Raw genomic sequence first — 21,847 nt, 5'->3', positions numbered from 1 at the left:
TTTCATTGATACCTCGATGTTTTCTTTTAAGTACTTCAGAAATGTAATATAATAATACAAATTTGGTATATATTAATCAATAATAATTTACATTTGGTAGAACTAGTATTAACAAGAATATGACTTCATTTTAAACTAAGTGAAGTGAATGATAAAAAATAAATTATATTGGGTCGTCCGGAAAGTTCGTGCCGATTTTTAATAGATGGCGTTAGAACATGTCTGAATATATCAATGTTATTGAAAACATACGATTTATATACATATGCTTAAAGGTGACATTTCAACGCATCTTTAGGAAAAAAGTTGTTTCAGATAAATTGATTCGTGTCAGTTTTGTACTCTTTTGAAGATGGAAGAAAACAAAGAACATTTTAGACACTTGATGCTTTTCTATTACCGGAAAGGCAAAAATGCCTCACAAGCAACAAATTCGATATGTTCTGTTTACGGAGAAGGCGCTTTAGCTGAAAGAACCGTACGTAAATGGTTCGCTACGTTTAGAGCTGGTGATTTTAACCTTAAAGACCAAGAACGCTCGGGCAGACCCTCTACTACTGATGATGACCAAATCAAGACACTGATCGAGAATAACCCGCGCTACACGACACGTGAATTAGCAGAGATACTGAAAATATCGAAAACCATTGTCCACGATTATGTAGTGAAACTTGGTTACGAAAGTCGCTATGATGTATGGGTTCCGCATAATTTGGCCGAAAAAATTTAATGGATCGCATTTCCATCTGCGACTCGCTGTACAAGCGCAACGCAAACGTACCATTTTTGAAGCAATTAGTGACGGGTGACGAAAAATGGATCATTTACAACAATGTAGAACGAAAAAGATCCTGGGGTAAGCGAAATGAACCAGCATTAACCACTCCGAAAGCTGGCCTTCATCCAAAAAAAGTCATGCTCTGTGTCTGGTGGGATTGGAAAGGAATCCTATATTATGAGCTCCTACCACACAACCAAACGATAAATGCAGATAAGTACTGCTCGCAACTGGACGAATTAAAGACAGCGATTCAGGAAAAATGTCCAGAATTAGCTAATAGGAAAGGCGCCGTGTTCCATCAGGACAATGCCAGACCTCATGTTTCTTTGACTATCCGACAAAAATTGTTAGAGTTTGGCTGGGATGTGCTACCTCACCCACCGTATTCACCAGACATTGCACCTTCAGACTTTCACTTATTTAGGTCTTTGCAAAATTCTCTTAGCGGCAGGAACTTCAACTCTTTGATCGACATAAAAAACCACCTTGAGGAGTTTTTCGCTGAGAAACCTAAGAAGTTCTGGAAGAATGGAATCTTCCAGTTGCGTGAAAGATGGACAAAGGTTGTGAAACAAAACGGTGCATACATAAGTCAATAAATATTTATCGACATAAAAAAATGTTGCCTTTGAATTTTCCTTCAAAATCGGCACGAACTTTCCGGACGACCCAATATATCTGAATATGTAAATTTTTTGTTTATATGTATTAATTTATTTTTTATTTTTATAATTTGTTCGTGTGTGTATACACACGCGTGCACGCACGAGCAAGTCATAAAACTCATTGTTATTTCAAAAAGCACACATGTTATATAATTTCATGTGTATATTTACTATACTTACTCTAATAATTAAATTAAGTATTAATCGATCACGATAATACAGGCATTTTGTATATTCACAGAGTTCCGTGCTTACATCTTTAGTTCCCGAGTGTCCGCTACAAGTCTCCACTGTCGTGGATAAAAAAGCGAGATAGTAGTACGACTCAATATCAGGTCAGATTTCGTTTTATTTTAAGTAACACAACCCAATAGCATTAAATAAAAAGATTGTATTATAAAATAATGTAACTTTAAAAAATTTATTCTGCTTTCTCTTTATTTCTAATAATTGCAGAGTATCGATTTATCGATAATATAGCTATGTGATGTATTTTAGTTTGGTATCACTGATCTTTCGGCTTTCGTCAACCTGATCACCTGTCTCCTCGAGCGAGCACGGTAACGGCAGAAAGATGTCACGCAGGGCGATCAAAGCGATTAATTGGTCGGCACTCGCCGAAAGAGTTCCGGAGACGGAAAGGGCCGCATTCGTCGCTTTCAAAGCCAAATCTGATGAACACCTGCGACGGTCAGTAAAAGTCAATTTTCCGAGATCTCGCACGGGCCGTTACATAATGCACGCAAGATGCTTTTCAGGGGGAACTACCAATTAAATTTATTGAATAATTTGAAGCAGAAAGATGTAACGTCATTTCAGATTACTTTTCTTTAAGTCATTAATGTTTTGAGGATTTGAGTTCTATTGAGTGCTACTCTAATTGCTAGAATAACCTCAACTTGTAACCTCCTTTTGCCTACCTGTCATGTATACTTTTTATTCCTTTACTTACCTGTCATGTGTACCTTTTACTACATGTTTATGAGAAATTATCTTATAATTTTAACATTATTAGACTCTCTGATAAAATGATATTTTTTTAACACTACAAAATGTTCATGTTATCTGTGAGTAATGTTTTCGTCTGTATTACAGAATGAGTGCAAATCCAGAAACAGTGCCAAAACTAGATTGGGCCTATTACCAGAAGAATATCCCGCTGGCTGGATTAGTCGATAAATTTCAGAAAGAATATGAGTCCCTGAAGGTGCCGTATCCACCGGATAATTATACTTCAGAAGTCGACGCTCTAGAAAAGAGAGTGGTAATTACTGTCGCAATAATATATCGTCTATGTTTATTTAACCTAAATCAATGTGCATGTTTCAAAGAAAGACAAAGTTGTTTAGTCCAATGTATTATTTATTGATCCATTTGGATAATCCATTACAGATGGCTGAACTTGAGAAGTTCGCACAAGAGTCAAACGAGCGCATTGCTAAATCCACCAAGGAAGTCGAAAGAATAAAGAAAATGTTACCGTTCTCCGAAATGACAATGGAAGATTTCCGGGATCTCTACCCGCATATAGCCATAAACCCGGACAAACCCACGGTATGGCCGCACACACCTGACGTACAACCGGAGAATGAGAAAGGACGACCATCGGTTCATTAACATGCCACGGTGCACTTAGAATGATTGGAATCTGATATGTAGTCATGATTTACCTTCAGCGTATAATTCAAGATATGTGCTGAGATGATAAAAGATATTGTTATCTCTGTAATTATCGTACACGTGCAGAAGTAAGTTTACATATCTAGAAAAATATGTTAATTCTTCTTTCAACAGAGTGTGCTTGTGCATTGTAAAATGTATAAACAGAACAGGTGTTCAAATATAATTGGAGATGTATTAATATAGGGGAAGATATTTATTTATTTACTTTGACCACCTACGATGCAGTAGAATAATAAAATTAGGCTATGAAGTTGAATAAAATTTGCTGCATTGCCAAGTAAGGATTAATATGATAGCATCAGTATAATGCCGATTTATTATGTTTTACGTCGCAATTCCTTCAAAATTAGTTCTAAAAATATCCGCTACGAGCCTCCACTTCCTTTGCTTGAAAAATTTGTAGCACAGCAATAACAAAACAGGATAAATATATGTATTATTTTTTTATTGTTTATTGTTACTCCCAGTCATAAGTTTTTCTCTCTGAATAGTGTAACTAAGTGGCGGATTAGATTGAAGTTTCATTACATGTGAGTAATTCCATTCAATACGATAAATAAGATAATTGTTTTAATTTTTATGTAATACGTCTTAACGATAAAGCAGGAAGTTTCTTTCTTTCTATTCTCAGATAGCACGACACAACGACAATTTTTAAATAATGCTGGAATACGAAAAGAATACAAAGGCGATAAAGAATAAGAAAAAAATTAAGATTGCGTTACTAGGTAACCTCCTTATTTCGTATATGCGCATTTCACTTTGGCAGCACCGACATCGAAGATGCCATCGTGCCAACAGGAAGTTGCGCCGCTGTATATAGTCTGACCGCATAGAGGAATAGACATCCAAGCTAGCGAACTCTTGAGTGTGTCCTCTCATAACCTCTGAAATCGGGCATTCTCGAGCTTCTGTAATTTTCGCGACAACCAATCGACTTCTACTAATCGACGAATATTCGCCGGCCTTCTCCAGATTTCGCGTGGTCGGTTGCACGTTCACGTGAGATTTGCTCGAAATTGGTGAGAAATCATTTATCTTGAGCTAAAGTTAGCCGAGATGTATCCGAAGTGAGGAAAAGGAGGGTAACGTTATCAGCAACAGATGCCGTTTACGCGAGAAAATCGTCAACATCGCGCGTCGAGCAGCAACGCGAAATTCTTTCAAAAATTCGTTAGAACCCGGACGGTTGACGTTTACGTGCTCTTGCATGATCAGTGATACTTGGTAGATTTAATGATAGAGATCAACTAATAGATGCATGTGATCTCAGTCAATTATTGGACAAAACAAGGCGAAATTAAGAGGACAACAACGAGATATATTGTTTATGTTTATTGCCGATATTTTACCGTAGTCTTAGCTTTGGCAGATACTTGCTTGCTCTCCCGTTCAAACAGCACTGACAAATGGAACGCATACACCTAAATTCTTATTAGCTGATTTAATATTAAATGCTCTGTTGTATATTGCATAGTGTTAATTTTAATCACGTAACTTTGCATGTTATTTACTGTAACTTTTTATTTACAAATAGCAATTTATAGATAACAAAATGTGAAACTTGGTATCTTTTTATTGATACTATGCAGATTATTTTTTTATTAAAATGACTTGTACTAGAATAATTGGAAAACTTATAAGCTGATTTGAAAGCTACACATACATCATTTAAGTCATAATTTTCATGATTATTTCTTTTCTTATTTAACCAACAAAATTTTTTTGTTAGCTCCATAACATTACAGATGGCTCCATAACATTACAGGTTATATCCATAAAGTGTGGGTCATGCAGACCACTTGCAGAGTAATGTAATGAATAGCTGTGGGAGCTCTAATACTAGCACGAGGCTACGTTCCAAGTGTATCGAGGCTCAAGACGAGTCTATAAATCAGGGAGGGGAAGCAGAGAAAGAGGACGGTAGAGTGATAAGTAACTACGGTGTGAATGACTTTAATGTACCACGCAGCACATTGGTCATTTGTCAACGAAACTCTACCTACTCAGATCACAGCTTCGGCAGGTTTAAACCAAGGTTTGCGTTCTTGTTCTTATTATGTTACTGTCACGTTATACCATCATTTGTTGAAAACAATCAAGACAAGAAAATGTTTCTTGTAGGCTCAGTGGCGTTCCAAGAAATGAATTCCGAATGGCGCGCGGTAGCAGTTCTGCGGATCGTGCCAGAGGTGGAACACGTGGGAGGGCCTTCAATGAAAGGCAAAAGAAGAATGAATCAAACTCAGAGTCCAGCTATCACTCTACATCTAGACCCAAGTTTCAAGAATCGTTGAAAAATCATGAGAATTCACAGGGGAAATACTATGACGATAAAAGAATAAATGGTTAGCATTGTTATCGGTATCTGGTTTTATTTACATCGCGCGCAGTCGAGTTTTGCTGTTTAAGAAGTTTATTTATTCATTCCAGAGGACTCGAGAATTTCCAAGCTTTTGCGGCGGTTGTGCCGCGAGGATAACTACGATCACTTTATGGTACTTTGCAAGCAAGTACAGGAGGGTATTGTCGCGCCAGAAAATCAGCGATACATACGACGGAACTTAGAATCTATTTGCGATAATCTGTTAGATATATTGCACTCCAGTCCCGGCCAGGAAGCAAAGCAACAGGTTGCAAAATGCTTGGGTCGAATCGGATACGTCGTGGAACAAGATTTCAAAAGGTATATTGATTAAATGTAATAACATGAAATATATAAAACATACGTATATAATATATTTCATGTTATTATATTTAATACTTTTAACACTTAACATTTTGTTTTAACATAAAATCATAAAACGTCTATATTCTTCTAGATACATGGAGTGGATCTTCCAGAAATATTCATTGGAACACAAAGATGATATAAAATGCCTTTTAATGAAAGCAGTTATTGAAACGCTCATGATGGATTCCGAAACATCCAAATTAAAGGAATTCTCCGTGGTAAATAATTATTATATAAGAATTACATAATAATTATGTAAGAATTAATGATACAACTTCTATCTTCTATCTTTGTTACATATATATATACGTACACGTGTACACGTAGCAAGTATGGCGAATGTTAACTGTAATTAATCCGTTTGCATTGCAGCCGTTGATGTCCCAATTACAATCAATATTAGAAAACGTCGATAGAGCAGATTTATTAATGGTGACAGTCGATGCCATATTGCTGATCATAGATTCCTATCCGGAAACGTTCACGAATCATTTCCGCGACACCGTGGACATACTCGTGGGTTGGCACATCGATTCCACGCAGCAGAAGTCGGTCGTTATCTACGCAAGTCGGTGCTTGCAAAAGTTGCGCTCCTTCTGGATAGCGGATCTGCAATTCACGCTGACGTTACTCGGACAGTTTTTGGAGGACATGGAGAGTTATGACGAGGAATTGAACACACCCGACTCCGGCCGTACGTCACCCGGCGACGATGGTTCGCCGACGCCAAGGGAGTGTATCCTGCGAATCACCTCGTTGATATCCGTCTTCAACACAGTAACGAAGAGCATATCCGAGCACCTAAATCCAAACCACGAACCGAGCGTGCAGTGGTCTTTTCTAACGGATTGTCTGTCGAAGATGCTGAAGACCGTTGTGAAAGCGATCGAGTTAGAAGGGGAAAACGACGTCTGGCCGAACTTCATATCCAATAACATGGGAAATTTGATCAAGTGCATAAAGAGCATCAATTCATCGCAGCAACACGTCGAGATGCTCTCGAAGCACTTCAGTAAGGATGAAATCGCCGAGGAAAATCTCGTCAAGATGATCAAGTCACTGACTATAAATAACAAAAATGACAAGAGGAACTCAAAGATAGCCTCTGATAGAGGCACCGTGTCCAAGGAGAAGGAGCAACTGTTGATGGACGTATTGCGTTCGGTGGAACCGAGAGCCAAGCAGATCGAGGACCTGTCGAAGGAGAAGGAGGAATTGATCGTAGTTGCGAATGAATGCACGTTCTTGCTCCTCGGTTACCTTCAAAGCCGCATCGCGAAGAATCACGAACTTCTGTACAGGTTCATCGATCTTCAGCTGCAGAGAGTCAATATTTTCTGGGATGACACCGTTATCTCGATGCTGAACACAATATCGAAAATAATAAAGGAGGTGTCCGCGAATCTGCCACTGGAGTTGGTGCACACGCTGCTCGGCAAGAATTCGGCACTGCTGAAACTGCGATTCCGCAATTCTGTCGCCATTCAAAACGCGAGTCTGGGCGTGTACCACAGCCTTCTCAGCCTGAAGAATATACCGCTGCTGCAGGAATCTTACCGTTACATACTAGCAGACCTGGAGATCGCTTACAGACTCGTATTATCCGAGATGGACAATTTAGCCGTGGACAATCCATTGAACGATTTAAGATACATGAAGAACGACGTTGAGACTGTGGTTGTGTTTATACTGCGTGCGCTTTCTGATATAGGTGAGCGAGTGTATTAACTTAATTTTAATTATATTAATTTAATCCTGAAAAATCTACAACGCGTATCATCAACGCTCTCACCCCTCTTTCTTTCAGCAAACGCGAGTAACTCGATTATCGGAATGTGGGCGTTGAAGCCCAGTATCCTGGAGCTTCTCGCAGTCAAGTTGAAACCGTATGACACCGCAGTAGCCATGGCCAGTCCGTTTCTGCAATACAGCATCTTGTATTTGCTCTACGCACATTGCTCCAGGTAAAGTAACGCTTGCTTAGCTCTTCATGATTTTTATGCAACGACGAAGATCTCAATTTCAATATACGTCACAGGTACAATCACTTCATTCCGAGTTCCAATCTGATAATGGGCACGACCGCTTGTCGTCCGATAGACATGTTTCCTGGGACTTTGGATGTGCCAACCACGTCGCCAACCAGCGGCCACTTGTCCATAATCCTAAATCTGATAGCTAAAACGTACAATCAGAGCACGCCGGTACAGACCTTGCTTCTGTTGTCCAAGTGGATGCAAGAAATCTGCATACAGTCGGAAAATTACATCGGTATCTTGAGCAAAACGCAGGAGTGCCAGAACGTCATCGCGAGTTTGATCAACTGCGGTGCCACGACTAACAACAGGATCGCCGTCGCGGTGTGCAGTCTCTTCGAGATCCTGATGACCGCGAAGAACGTGGTGTGGAAGCAAGAGATTTACTCGAGCATCGTGGATCTCGCGACGTTGCAACTGATGTCGTGTAACAAGACTGTTAATGAGAGATACAGCTCGCTGCTGATGCGTATGCCCATTAACATTGTTATACCAAAGTTGAACAAAGAATGTTTATTCTCGGACACGAAGGTAAGTGATTCCCTTAAACGTGAAATGGGTTTACGGCTCTTCAACACCTTTTCCTTGTTTAATTTTTCGCACGTGCTATATTCCGTAGAAAATTCGTGAGATCGAGACATACTCGATGGAATCATTGACGCTCGCTCAGAGATTGCACATGCGGAATAACAATAACGGAGAATTATTGGCGCAACACTTCAAGACGTACATGGCATTCTTGCTGCAAGAACGTTATCTCGATGGATCTGGCTTGTCGGAGATCTTCACGCTGTGCTGGCCGGCTATGTGAGTGTCGCTTCTATCATCCGAGATCTTTCAGCGATGTTTGTGTTACGATTACCGTGAACATTTCTATGCAGATCGGAGAACGAGACTGCAGCAAGGATGTACGATTTGGCACTGGAGAATTGTTCGTTCTTGTTCTTCTGGAGCGGTTTTGAAGCGGCACAACACTGCGTGCTCCACAAGCTTCGCACTTCTCTGGGGAAACCGCAGGAGACTTTTACGTCGATCGAGAGCGCCTTGAAAATTCTGGCGCGCGAGATATCGTACAACACGGACATGGTGAAAAGGGAAAAGCAGAGCTTGGATCATATCCTGCACGAGCACACGCGGGTGAGGTTGTTCATAGAGTTCCTGGAACATCTGGAGAGGGTGATTCACAATGCTGCTGATGGTTGCGCGGTGGCACTGCTACCACTATCAAAACCAGTCAGGACTTTCTTCCACACGAACAAGTCAACGTGCAAGGAGTGGTTGAACCGCATACGATTGGCGTTATGCGTGGTCTCGTTGCACTCGGGCCTGGCGACCAGCACGTTACGAAACGGCCAAAGGTTGCTGGAAGACCTGAATAATGCCGATAACACGCAGGGCATAGAGTTCGAGAGAGCCACACTGTGGACGGCACAGGCGATGGTCGCGCTAGGTGAAGCGGAAGCGTTACAAGGCCTTTACGTGTACACCAAGGAGAGGGACCGAAAGTTCCCGTGGTTAAAGGCGGCGATGGAAGAAGCCGCCGGCCACTACGAGTCCGCGACTGAAGCTTACAAGCAGATCATCGACGAACACTTGACGCACGCCAAGTCAAGTGACGACGAGAGCAACGGAACCGGTAAAGTTGAGAGCGACAATCAAGTGCTGAGTTTCTGCATGCAGCGACTGGCCAATTGTTACAAAGCGGTCAGCGATTGGTCCGGATTGGTGGACTGGAAGTTACAAGAAACTGACATGCTGGCGCAAGAGAGGAACGCTGTTTTGAAGAAACAGATCACAGAGAACATCGTCCCGCAGCAGGCGAACTGCCTAAAGAAGTATGAAAGCGACGAGCTGATCAGTTTGGACGAGTTGACGAATTGGAACATGCTGGACGAAATGAAGAAGAGCAACTGGAGCTGCGCGAAAACCCTGGTCGAGTGTAGCAACAGTTTGACGAACATTGCATTGAGACTTCGCATTAATGATTTCAAGGACACGTTCGAGAGCGATATAGAAAAGTGCCAGAAAGTCGCAGCCAAAACAATGCAAGAAGGTCTGCGAAATGTGCCGTCCGAGTATCTCAGTGATGCAATATTGCTTCAGTATTCCGCGGCGGGGCTAAAAAATTTAATATGCGGTAAAAATGAGAAGAACATTTTTGACCTGTACAAGATTGATAAAATCAATCACATCAACTCGAATATTCTAACGCAAATCTTATGGTGGTCCGAGTATCTGGATCAAGGATACGACAGCAACTCCACGGAAGTGGACAGTCTACGACTACACGTCATTAGAACAGCCAGGAAGGAGGGCAACTTTAATTTAGCGAAGCGAGAGATGATCAAGTATTTCAAGCTGGAGCATAACCTGATACAAGTGAAAGATCCAATCGCTTGCACCTTTACCGAAATCACGGGCAATTTATTGAATAATTCCGTCCACGTGAAATGGACGAAGAACAGCATGCGCGCGTTCAGAGAATGTTCCAAATTGTTGTATAACATGGAGAACACGAATGAGGCCTTGAAGATGTGCTGCGTGACTGCGTTGGGCATCTCCCAGGCGATTGTCAACGGTGAACAGTCCACCGATCTACGAGAGATGGGAACGAAGCTGCTACTTACCCTGGGCAAGTGGATGCAGCAGGACATCAACATGAACGACAATCCGCAATTGGAGGAACTGCTTCGATTCGAGGCCGTGCACAACGACGGTTTAATGGACAAATTGTTCGGCGATACGGTTGACCTAATCCCGACATCAGACATGATAATCGGTAAATTGATGCAGCTCGGCGTAAATCAATGCCCGGATCTGCCGCTTGCGTGGTCAAGTTTTGCCGCTTGGTGCTACAAATGGGGTCGAAAGATCGTCGATAACTCCAACTCTGGCCAGTTGACCGACACCGATCGCATGAACATACAATCCCTATTGCCGATGGATATAGCCAAGGCTGATCTCAACACCGTCTTCTCTATACTCAGCCAGAACAAGACCATACCGGAAGACGAGGGCGACATAGATACGAACGACATAAATACGTCCGACATGATAGAGAATCAGCTGAGGAATGTGCCGGTTTTGAGTCACGCCAGCAACGAGCATCTCGGCATGTTGGTCGATATTTGGCGGCAGGCGCAGAAGCGGATTTACTCGTACTACGAACTATCAGCGAACGCGTACTTCAAGTACTTGCAGCTGGCGAACAATGAGAGCAACGAGTGCGACACTATTACAGCGACGTTGAGGCTGCTACGACTTGTAGTTAAGCATGCTTTGGAATTGCAGAACGTGCTCGAAGCCGGTCTCTCGACGACGCCAACCGCGCCCTGGAAAGAGATCATACCGCAGTTGTTCTCGAGGCTCAGCCATCCCGAAGCGTACGTGAGAACGCAGGTGTCCGAGCTACTCTGCCGAGTGGCGGAGAACTCGCCGCATCTAATCACATTCCCCGCGGTGGTAGGTGCGGTCTCCGGCCAGAAGACTTACGAAAACATCGTTTACGACAAGTCCAACGATAACGACAGTTCGCAGAACGATTTGGACTTCAACGCCGCCGAGGAAGACGCTGTGTACAACGACGAGCACGAGAGCTTCATGGATTCCTGTTTCTCACAACTGGTCGACTGCCTCTCGAGCCGCATTCAGGATTCGATCGTCCAGGTGAAGCTGCTGGTGAAGGAGCTCAGGCGCATCACCTTGCTGTGGGACGAATTGTGGCTGGCGACGTTGTGCCAACACCACACGGAAATTACCAAACGATTCGAGCAGTTGGAGCTCGAGATACAGCGAGTGCAAGATAACGTCTGGCTCACGCCGGAAGAGAAGGATAAGCTGATCGCGGAGAAGCATAGAATCATACTGAAACCGATTACATTCATACTGGAAAATCTCCTGTCGATGACGTCTGTGCCCGCGGAGACGCCGCACGAGAAGAATTTTCAGGAGAAGTTTGGCGCTATCATAGAGGAGGTGATAAACCGCCTGAATAATCCCAAGAACCCGGCAAAGCCTCAAATGGCCAGTTTGGCCCTGAAGCACCTGGAGACAAAATTAGCGCAGCGTGTACACCGACGAGCTGCTTACTCTCTGTTAATGACGGACATCAGTCCCATCCTAGCCAATTTGAAAGACACCTGTATCGCCATGCCGGGCGTCGCTGCCGTCGACAACAGGATTGTCACGATTATGTCGGTAGACAACAACGTTCAGATCCTGCCGACGAAAACGAAACCCAAGAAGCTGATATTCCATGGCTCCGACGGCCACGTTTACACGTACCTGTTCAAGGGGCTGGAAGATCTACACCTGGACGAGAGAATAATGCAATTCCTGAGTATATGTAATACCATGATGTCAAAGAACAGTGATACGAGGATGTACAGGGCACGGCACTATTCGGTGATCCCGTTGGGTCCTAGATCTGGCCTGATTCAGTGGGTCGACGGCGTGACGCCACTGTTCGTATTGTATAAACGGTGGCAGCAACGCGAGTGCGCGATGATCAGCAAGACCGGTGGCGGCAACTCGGCGATCATGCGACCGTCGGAATTGTTCTACAACAAATTGACGCCGTTGCTGAAGGAGCGCGGGATCGGCTTGGAGAACCGGAAGGAATGGCCCATTCAAGTGTTGAAGCAAGTGCTGTCTGAGCTGATGAGCGAGACTCCAAAGGATCTTCTGGCCAAGTTAGTTACAGTTACTGAAAATAAATATTAATATACTTTTTAATTAAATTGTTAAAAATTTCTTTTTTTTCTTTCATGTTACAGAGAAATTTGGTGTAACAGCATTAACGCTGGTAGCTGGTGGCAAGCCACGAAAAACTACTCGTATTCTGTCGCTGTGATGTCTATCATTGGCTACATCATAGGATTAGGCGACAGGCATCTTGACAACGTTCTTGTCGATCTCAACACTGGAGAAGTGGTACACATCGATTATAACGTTTGCTTCGAGAAAGGGAAGACCCTACGCGTCCCGGAGAAAGTGCCGTTCCGTATGACACCAAACATCAAAGCGGCTTTGGGAGTAACCGGTGTCGAGGTAAGTTTCTTGATCGAACGAATCTTGATCAGATAAATAGTTCGTTATTATTAATATTTTTTCTCTTAACATTATTCTTAGTACATTTAATAATACACATTTTGACATTTTGATTATGGAAAGTCTAACAATTATTAAGATGATCTTACATGATTGAGATATGCGTCGCGTTTGAAACGTTAGTTATATTATAATGCGAAATGATAATGCGAAAAACATTCGTATTTTAACTTTGCATGACAATTTTGTAATATCCTCACATTTTTTCGTATTTACAGAGAAAGATATCGTTACGTTAATTAGAAAGTAAAATAATTTCTAATTTTTTAGATCAAGTAGCTTTTAACTTGCAGCGCGACTGCGCTTATAAAGCTGTGTTTTCAGTTTTATTTTCTTCTGCTTGATTAGACTGTTGATCGAACGAATGTGAAGTAGTGCTTTCATTCATGTGGCTATCTTTTCTCACGTTGGTCTGCTGTCTCTTTAATTCGTGTTGTTTTTCCAAGTATGTTCTGAAACTCGAATTCAAGTCGCTGTTGGGCGATTTAAAATGCAATATTTTCTGAAAAGCTCTGCGGAAGTTGGCGTTCTTCCACGCGTATATGATGGGATTCATTCCACTGTTAGCCAATGCCAACACGTGCGCGAATCTATAAAATGTATTCATCAATGGCGTTTTCACGAAAAAGATTCGCGTGATTGCTATGACGCAGAAGGGTAGCCAGCTGATCGAAAAGCAGCCCAGTATTAGTATTACTACCTGTGAAAAATATTTATCAATAGCTTAGTTGTTGACCATGTTTTAAAATTTTTTGCTGATCTTCTCGATCGCGTTCTCCTTATGTTCGTTATTTAAAATATTATCTATACCTGATTACTTTTGCGATCGGTTTTTGTGTTCGTCTGAGCGATGCTCGAAACGACATTACGAGTCATTCGACGCCTGTGCATCCGTGCCTCTTTCCAAATTTTCCAATACAGTAAAACCATCGCTGTACAGCACAGAATAAACGACGGCAATTCGATAGCTAATATATAGTACCTGTTAAATAAAGCGATTTGTAATTTATAATTTATAGTTTCACAATTAAGACTGAGTGGAACATTTAGTGTGACTGTGTGAAGAGTTTAATCAATCATCAAAGAATAATCACCACTGAGTGTGTGTGTGTGTATGTATATATATATTGCATACATATATGAGGCCATACACATACACACACACTTAACACATATGAAACTTGTTCCACATCGCTACTATTACTAATGGAGAAATGGTAAATGGTAAAAATTACTATGGCAATACCTTGGCAATACCTCATCTATTATACATCTACGCGAGCTTTCGAAGTTATTCCAATATATCGGAATCAATGACGTACTCAACGTGCATATCCAAGTAATGACTATAGTTAACAGGACGTATCTGTGCGTCGCGTAAACATTGTAACTCAGTGGATACACGATTGCGATGTATCGGTCAATTGCGATTGCTATGAGACTGTATACGCTCCCAGTGCATCCTAAGTTGACTACCACGAAGCGCAAGATGCAGAAGAATTTCTTGTGATGTAATGTGTCAGTCATGTAAAACGCCAGGTGATACGGTAACGTTAAGCCCACCAGCAAGTCCGACGCTGCTAGACTGAGTATGAAATAATTTGACATGACGCTTCGAAGTCTGCGCGACCACACAATGGCCATTATCGTGAGAGCGTTTCCCAGCACGATCGCAATGAAGATAAAGCCTTCCACGATCCAAGATCCAACATTGTTGTTCCCTTTGAGGTTTGCCTCCGACAAACTTGATTCATCTGATACATTTACTGATACGTTTACATTTGTTTCAGTAATATTGTCTTGCGCTAGATACATGACGCTAAAAATAAATTTTGATTAGTATGTTTAATTAATAATTGATAACACGTATCGATAATAAGACTGAAACCTTTTTTACTTGAAGGGACAAATTTGAAGAGGATTTGTTTTATATATATATATATATATATATATATATATATATATTAGCTATTTAACTTTGAGACTTTTGAAGATGTAAAGTTCACTCGAATTTAAAAGTAAGACTTCTTCAATGTGTGTATCAGTGTATGTTATTACGTGCACTACACTTAAAAAAACAGATTTAGACTTAAAAATTGAGATTTAAAAAAACAGATCATCAAGTGACTTAAGAATATGTTATTCTAATTTCAAATTTCAAATGACATCTTAGGATGTCATGTGCATAAATTTCCAACGTGAGTGAATGAGTGAATCTAATCTGTGAAATCTGTTAATAGAAACTTAGATTAAATACATACTTTAGTAGGCTTTCCTCCATATTCTCTGATGTATATTCTCTGTCGATCTACGTTTTTACTGACTTTTATAAAAACGTATCAATTTACAAAGCATTAGATCACTACGTGCCGCAAAAACAGTTTTCACACTAAGAACATGATACGTCAAAAACGGTTAATCAGCTAATATGACTAAAGCCGTAATGCAAGGTCTTTTCAACACTTCTTACCTTCCGCACACACACGCACAGAGAAAAACGAGTTTTCGATGGTATTCTATGAAACGTCAAGACACACACCAGGTTGCACATCACGATTACGTAAATCTGCGTTCAGAATAGGAAAAAGTTCGACATAAATTAAGACTTCATTATGAGAAACGCGGAATGATGATTCGCTTCACTTGTATTTCGTCGCTTTTTGAAGAGCTCCTCCCTGATGAGACAAGTTTATTTTGATGACAAGGCGAGTAGCTCTTTTGATGAGAGTATAGATCGATACTCGACGATCTGCGGATACGACACGTTAACTCTGTGTATGTCTGTGTTCATGTGTGCGTCTCGCGGGAGTGGTTTTATTTATCTGCTCACCTGGCGGTTCCCCTGGCGAAGGATTATCATAACTATCAGCCACTATCGGCGGTTTTATAATCGAAAAAGGTCAATGAAAGCCCGAAACAAGATGAACTATCATTTATATATTCCTCCGATCTTGAACAGCATATAATGATAGTAATCGCTTTGTGTGTCCAGGGTATATTTAGGTTTGCTTGCGAGCATACTCTGAGAGTGATGCGCAGAGGCCGCGAGACGCTCTTGACCTTGCTGGAGGCGTTCGTCTATGATCCTCTAGTAGACTGGCGAGCGGGCGCGGACACCAGTATAGCGAGCTATGGTGCGTGCCAGGCTAGAGCAAGATGTACCGGCATCGGCAGGAAACAGCTGGAGCAAGAACTCACACGTGCGATGTTCGCTGTGAGAACGGCGGAAATGCGCACGGAGTGGTTGACAAATCGGTAAGAGAAAGGAAACATTTTATTGTATCTTTAAAGAAAATATTCAGTGAATCTGAAATGACTCATATTTATGGAATGTAATATAACTTGTATTTTTATGAATGACAGAGATGAATTGGCCAGAAGCTTTCCGCTGTTGTGTCATCACTTGAATTGCTGGATCGAGGCGACCGAAGCCGCGCGTCAGTGCCAAGATTTATTGCAAGACCGACATCAACAATTGGCTTTGGTGAAAGAGGCGCAGGCGATGGGTCGGAATCACGTCCTGTATTCCGTCGTGAAGCGATACAACGCATTCAAACGAGCGCGAGACGCTCACGAGAAAGCGAAGGCCGGCTTGAAGGAGAAGATAGACGAGTGCGAAAAGCAGATTAACATGCATAACGTGAGTCTTCGCGATTCATCGATTGATCGATGTAATCCAGGTGAAATATATTTTCTTCATATTTTTATAAACTTTATTTCATCATTTTAGATCGCGTTGGCTACAGTACGCGGACCCCAACTGGGACAGTGGCTGACGGAACTGGGAAGTTCTTCGAGTCAAAAGGACCATGTGGTGTTCGATCTCGTGAAGGAGTTCTTACAGAACGCCGGTCAGAGTCAGATGATATTGCAGTGCGAGCAGTCGGAGAACGAATTAACGCAACTGGCCAACCAGCAGTCCATCTTCATCAGCAACTGTTTGGACCTCCTGAGCCAGTATTCCGCCATATGCAGCCTGTATCCCCTCAGCACCCTGTCGCAACATCGCACCATGCTGTATCACACGTGGGCGAATAAATTGCTGACCTCTGGCACCGTCGAGGCGTGTCACGAGGTGATGGCGCAGCTCGAAACGAATCTGGAGCTCGTCAATCCGAACAATCCTCAAGTCCAGCAGATAATAACGTTCTCGTATCAGATGCAAGCGATTTTAAATGAGTCGAACGAGAGGTACAAGAAAGCATACGAAAGAGTGGTGTCTGAGGGTCTACCGGAGGCCGGAAATAGGATCGAGAAGGCGTACACCGAGTCGAGGACTCAGATCACGGCGTTCCTGCGGCGAGAGAAAGGCGCGGAGAGAGCGCTCGAGTGCGTAAATATCAGTGCACTGTGCGCGCTGAATAAACGATACCTGATGATGGAAGGCGCTGCAAAGTGCGCCGGAGACTGCCTGGTAGACCTGACGTCCCGCGAGGGTGACTGGTTCCTGGATGAGATGCGGTTGATGTCGTCGCTGATTGCCGAACTGGTGACGCTTATACCGGAGAATCACAAGACGAATAACGATCCGAAGATCTCGCTGATACTCAAGTGTCTAAAGAGCGCCGACTGCATCTACAAAGGCCTGCAGGAGCTCAACTATAACTTCCAGACCATCATACTGCCGGAGGCGATGAAGACCATCATCACGGAGGAGCCGAGCGTCATGCGGATGATAAGCGAGCTCAACGAGATAATAATACTCACTGGGATACCCCTCGATCAGCTTCTGACGCAGCTCGAGATACACCTTCGATTCACCGTGATGGAAATGGAGAGTCCTCACATTATGGTGCAGGGTATAGTGGCCAACATGAGATTGCGATTTGAAACGTTACTGTCGCGACCGGCGGAGGTTCAGGACCTGAATCAAGAGGAAACCTTGACGCCCGGTCAGATGTTGCTGATGGGTTTCAACGGCTTGTTCGAGAAATTACAGATGGAGGGTAACGCGCTGGTGACCACGCTGAGCTCACTGGACATCTCGGTAAACTGGAAGAAGATCGATCAGATACGCGAGGCGAAAGAGATGTCAGCACCCATCTTCAACAAGGCTGCCCGACAGGTCTTGGAAGACATCTTTCTGATCAAGAGGCTGCACACCATACGAGAGTTCTTTATGATGTGCAGAGACATTGCCACTGCGTTCAAGGGCGGACTGGCGAACGTGTACGACGACGAGCAGCTGAATAAACCTGTTCGAGTGTTCACAGCCGATTATGTTTCAAGACAGTTGCTCGGGGTGACGTCGCAGACGTTGGCGATTGCCCTGTGCTTCCTACTGCAGCGAATGGGCCTGAATGTAACTACCGAGATCGAGCAGAGAGACATCGGAGCGGAGAGCAAAGTCTCGCTGGAGGAGTTGTGCAGAAAGACCGTGGATCTAGGCCTGAAAAGAGGATTGTTCTCAGGCTCGGTCCTGGCTCAAGCAGGTGTACTTAGCAGTACGTTGGAAAGCGCCTGGCGGCGAAAACAGGGGGCCAGGTTGGCGCAACAGAACGTCGAAGTGGCCAGGGCCAGTGTGCAGAGATTGCAGCTTCAGTTAATGGCCCATCGTTGGCTGCACGAAGATATTATAATGCCGAGGATGAATTTGAATCCGATGAATCCGATGAATCCAATGAATCGTCTGAGTAAGTGTGACAGAATACAATTTACATTCCATAAATTTTAAGTCCTTAAAATTACGTCCTTAAATCTCTTAAAAGTACAGTAAAATTAAGTTATCTAGTTTGATATAGCAGCCTAATAAAATTGTTTATTTCTTCAGATCGGTCTACCTTTATGCTGGAATTACGGAAAACGGCGGCGACACTGTCGAGTTTGCAGTCACGGGTGTGCGAAGTACGCGAGCAACAGCAGAATCTCGTGTCGAGTGCTACGCAACGTCTGAAATGGGCTGCTGGCGCTAATCCAGCGCTAGGCGAGGTAATGTCCGCGTTCGACAACGCGGTCCTCTCGTCGTGCGAGAAGCTGACGAGGCAGCACAATCTTGCGGCGATGGTGGTGAGCACGTGCAACTCTATACTGCACTACGAGGCTCTGAGAACTAAAACGTCGGAGAGCGTAACGCACGACACGAATTTCGTCAAGCTGGTAAAGCACTGGGAGGAGAGCTGTGTACTGACAATCAACCTGAACATCACCGTCACAATGATAGAAGAGAGCCTTGTACAGCTGCTGCAATTGGAGAACAACGTGGACGCCAACTGGCTGAAGCAGGCCGAGAAGATCGTGTCCGAGGCGATAGTCGACACGCAGAAGAAGCTGCAGGAGAAACAGGAGGCGCTGTTTACGGCCGAGGACTACTTGAGGGAGCGAGTAACGAATCTTCAGAACGTGCTGACGGAGCACCATCGACTGATGTCAGATGTTCGCGTGTTGTTGAAGACGATGGCGAAGCAAGAGAACATTGTCGGTCTGCAGGACTACCTGTCCGCTTATCGTTCCTTCACGGAAAGCATATCGGCGATGGTGAAGGAACTGGAATCCGAAAACTTCGAATCAACCCGCGGTGTGGCGATCAAGGACGAACTGGAGGCAATGGCGATCAAGGTGCCGGGCTTGTACAACGAGCTGTTGGAGTTTGCGAGCGAGCAGAAGTTGAGCCCGCCGGAGAAGCCAGACGGTCTGCCGAAGAAGAAGGGCAAGCTGATGCGGCAGGACAGCGTGTGCATGAGTCCGAGGAAGGGGGTACCGTTGACCAGAGATCCGACCACAGGCAAAGGTGCATAATTAGTCGTATATATGTTTGCCTTCATGTAGAATTTAGAAATCTTCTTCAAAGTGTGAATCTGCTTACAGCTGTGCAAGAACGCAACGCCTACGCGTTGAACGTATGGCGTCGCGTACGTATGAAGCTGGAGGGCCGCGACCCGCAACCATCGCGCAAGTACACAACGGCCGAACAGGTGGAATACGTGATACGCGAGGCGCAGAGCACCGACAATCTAGCTCTACTCTATGAGGGCTGGACACCGTGGGTTTGAACGGACGGCGGCTGGCGTCTGTGCGCCCCGATGGTTCGGCATTCGTTTCACACGGTACTCAAACTCGTACCGTTACGTCTACGTCGCTCTATGTCGCCGTAGGATGCAACACGCTCCGCCCTAAATACAGGTGGCGAAGTGTCCGGCAAAAACGTCATCCGGGAAATAAGTCAATAGGAAAACGAGCTGGTTTTCAGGTCGATCGTGGATCGATCACTTCGGCGCGACAACTGAAAACCCACTGTGCTGAGTGCTGATTCTATAGTTGTCTCAGAAACGAGGCTGGCGTGCGGTCTGTTTATGGGTTTAAGGGTAAACGAATGTCTTTCTTTTTTTCTTCGAGGGAAACGCGAATCGTATGTATGGTATGTATCGTAAACGCGGATTAGTGTACGGGATATTAAAAAAAAACAAATGTTATCTTCTTAGAAGCCACGAATTTTTGGGAGAAACATAGAATCGGCTATGTTCTTACGCTAACGGTGTAGTCGCGAGAAATTCGGCGAAAAGATATTGACGGGAAGAGTCCGATGACAATGATGAAATATCTCTAAATGACTTTCGTAATAACGATCGTGCTACCGAAGACGATAGCCGGCGCAGCCGCGCGACGCTGTCGTATCAGGTAAAAATGCATGGCGCTTTAATCGAGGTCATCCTTAATCTGAATCGGCTTGTGCCGACGTAACGTTATATTTTAAGTATATGTACGTGGATACCGTAAATGCAGGCACGTTAATTCGACGATTCATTCGATATCATTCGATTCAGAGACCGCAGGTACAATTATTGCAATATTATCTTTTAACATGGTGGAAAACAAGATTAGACATCTGCGACATAACAGGAGTACGCTATTATTGTTGAGTTGTATGCAATTCAATATCGGAATCGACGCATACACGTACATCAAGCAAATACATTCACACACATGCATAACGCACAAAAAAAACATAGGAACATACGTACGCATATGCGCGCGAATGCATGTATTTAGAAAATTTATACCTCGGGAAATAATCGCGATTATCATTAATTAACAAGACAAAATTTCTTGCAATAAACAAGCATAGTTTTAAAAACTGCTACGTCGATTCGATTTGATTTTTAATAATTCTGAGCGGAAAACATCGGCATTCTACACGTTCTCGTTACTCTTTGGCATATTTCGTTGAGTAATTCTTCGAAATACTTAAATAACGCTGTCGCAAAAATGAGCACTTTCTCATTCTCATTGCAAGAGTAATAACGAAGCCTATTTCTTTCAAATATATCAAGTCTCTTCCGCAAATTTCACTTGGTTATGATTAGAATCATATTGATCGGATATCGTAAAAGTTCAATTAATTTTAAGTAATTGAATATTATATGTGTCGATAATTTGTTACAAAAGCAAAGATCAAATTGAGCAATGCAATTCCTTTTAAACGCACTATAAAATTTTGTATACGGCCATACGATTTTTACTTCCAGAAATTACTTCTGATAACATAGGCTGCAGTCCAGTTGACGTTCAGTCCAAATTCTTCAAAACGCTTCCTATATTTTTCCTTCTCTCAAGAAGAAGGAAAGAAAATGCTTTAAAGTATTTGGAACATTAATTGGACTACGGTCATAGAAACATACTTTATACAACGAACGACTACAAGTTTGACGTAGACAGATTTTATTTGTGTAAACTCGGAAAAAAGAAAGAATTGATTACACTTACACTTAACATCACGTAATTTCGTGCAATGTAAAACTCCTACTATATTACTTGATGCAATGCTGGAACTAATAAGACAAACTGGAGACGAACAAGGATTTGTATATCTTCTACCCTTCACTCACATGTTCCTTCATTATCC

The 21,847-nt window shown here is 43.0% G+C and overlaps 3 protein-coding genes across 3 annotated transcripts; 2 read left to right on the top strand and 1 right to left on the bottom strand.

Annotated features, from left to right (window-relative positions):
* Positions 1-1,712: 1,712 nt before the first annotated feature.
* On the top strand, positions 1,713-3,311 carry LOC105275777 (ATP synthase subunit d, mitochondrial). The gene is made up of 4 exons (XM_011332879.2): positions 1,713-1,781; positions 1,945-2,136; positions 2,542-2,710; positions 2,839-3,311. The coding sequence occupies exons 2-4, from the start codon at positions 2,021-2,023 to the stop codon at positions 3,061-3,063; spliced, it is 510 nt and encodes a 169-aa protein (XP_011331181.1). The 5' UTR covers positions 1,713-1,781; positions 1,945-2,020; the 3' UTR covers positions 3,064-3,311.
* A 602-nt stretch (positions 3,312-3,913) lies between these two features.
* On the top strand, positions 3,914-21,795 carry LOC105275770 (serine/threonine-protein kinase SMG1). The gene is made up of 16 exons (XM_011332874.3): positions 3,914-4,151; positions 4,898-5,167; positions 5,254-5,477; positions 5,563-5,815; positions 5,952-6,081; positions 6,236-7,574; positions 7,671-7,827; positions 7,902-8,430; positions 8,519-8,706; positions 8,781-12,590; positions 12,675-12,948; positions 16,001-16,263; positions 16,372-16,648; positions 16,739-18,641; positions 18,779-19,735; positions 19,813-21,795. The coding sequence occupies exons 2-16, from the start codon at positions 4,947-4,949 to the stop codon at positions 19,995-19,997; spliced, it is 10,710 nt and encodes a 3,569-aa protein (XP_011331176.2). The 5' UTR covers positions 3,914-4,151; positions 4,898-4,946; the 3' UTR covers positions 19,998-21,795.
* LOC105275754 (5-hydroxytryptamine receptor 1) lies at positions 12,971-15,876 on the bottom strand. The gene is made up of 5 exons (XM_011332858.3): positions 15,479-15,876; positions 15,270-15,397; positions 14,255-14,827; positions 13,819-13,990; positions 12,971-13,708 (listed from the first exon to the last, which is right to left on the bottom strand). Exons 2-5 carry the CDS (start codon positions 15,287-15,289, stop codon positions 13,313-13,315), a joined length of 1,161 nt encoding a protein of 386 aa, XP_011331160.1. The 5' UTR covers positions 15,290-15,397; positions 15,479-15,876; the 3' UTR covers positions 12,971-13,312.
* Positions 21,796-21,847: the final 52 nt, after the last annotated feature.

This window comes from Ooceraea biroi, chromosome 4 (genome assembly GCF_003672135.1).
Source record: "Ooceraea biroi isolate clonal line C1 chromosome 4, Obir_v5.4, whole genome shotgun sequence".
NCBI classification, from domain to species: domain Eukaryota; kingdom Metazoa; phylum Arthropoda; class Insecta; order Hymenoptera; family Formicidae; genus Ooceraea; species Ooceraea biroi.
This window is presented reverse-complemented; position numbering and strand designations above follow the sequence as displayed.

Excerpts from the sequence above, each read along its gene's own strand:
- LOC105275754 (XM_011332858.3), bottom strand. The coding sequence starts at position 15,289 with ATGGAGGAAAGCCTACTAAA. Across the intron at positions 14,828-15,269 it reads ATGGAGGAAAGCCTACTAAA|CGTCATGTATCTAGCGCAAG; the intron begins GTATGTATTTAA and ends ATTTATTTTTAG. Across the intron at positions 13,709-13,818 it reads CCGATCGCAAAAGTAATCAG|GTAGTAATACTAATACTGGG; the intron begins GTATAGATAATA and ends TATTTTTCACAG.
- LOC105275770 (XM_011332874.3), top strand. The coding sequence starts at position 4,947 with ATGAATAGCTGTGGGAGCTCTAATACTAGCACGAGGCTACGTTCCAAG. Across the intron at positions 5,816-5,951 it reads GTGGAACAAGATTTCAAAAG|ATACATGGAGTGGATCTTCC; the intron begins GTATATTGATTA and ends ATATTCTTCTAG. Across the intron at positions 18,642-18,778 it reads GAATCCAATGAATCGTCTGA|ATCGGTCTACCTTTATGCTG; the intron begins GTAAGTGTGACA and ends TTATTTCTTCAG.
- LOC105275777 (XM_011332879.2), top strand. The coding sequence starts at position 2,021 with ATGTCACGCAGGGCGATCAAAGCGATTAATTGGTCGGCACTCGCCGAA. Across the intron at positions 2,137-2,541 it reads TCTGATGAACACCTGCGACG|AATGAGTGCAAATCCAGAAA; the intron begins GTCAGTAAAAGT and ends TCTGTATTACAG. Across the intron at positions 2,711-2,838 it reads ACGCTCTAGAAAAGAGAGTG|ATGGCTGAACTTGAGAAGTT; the intron begins GTAATTACTGTC and ends AATCCATTACAG.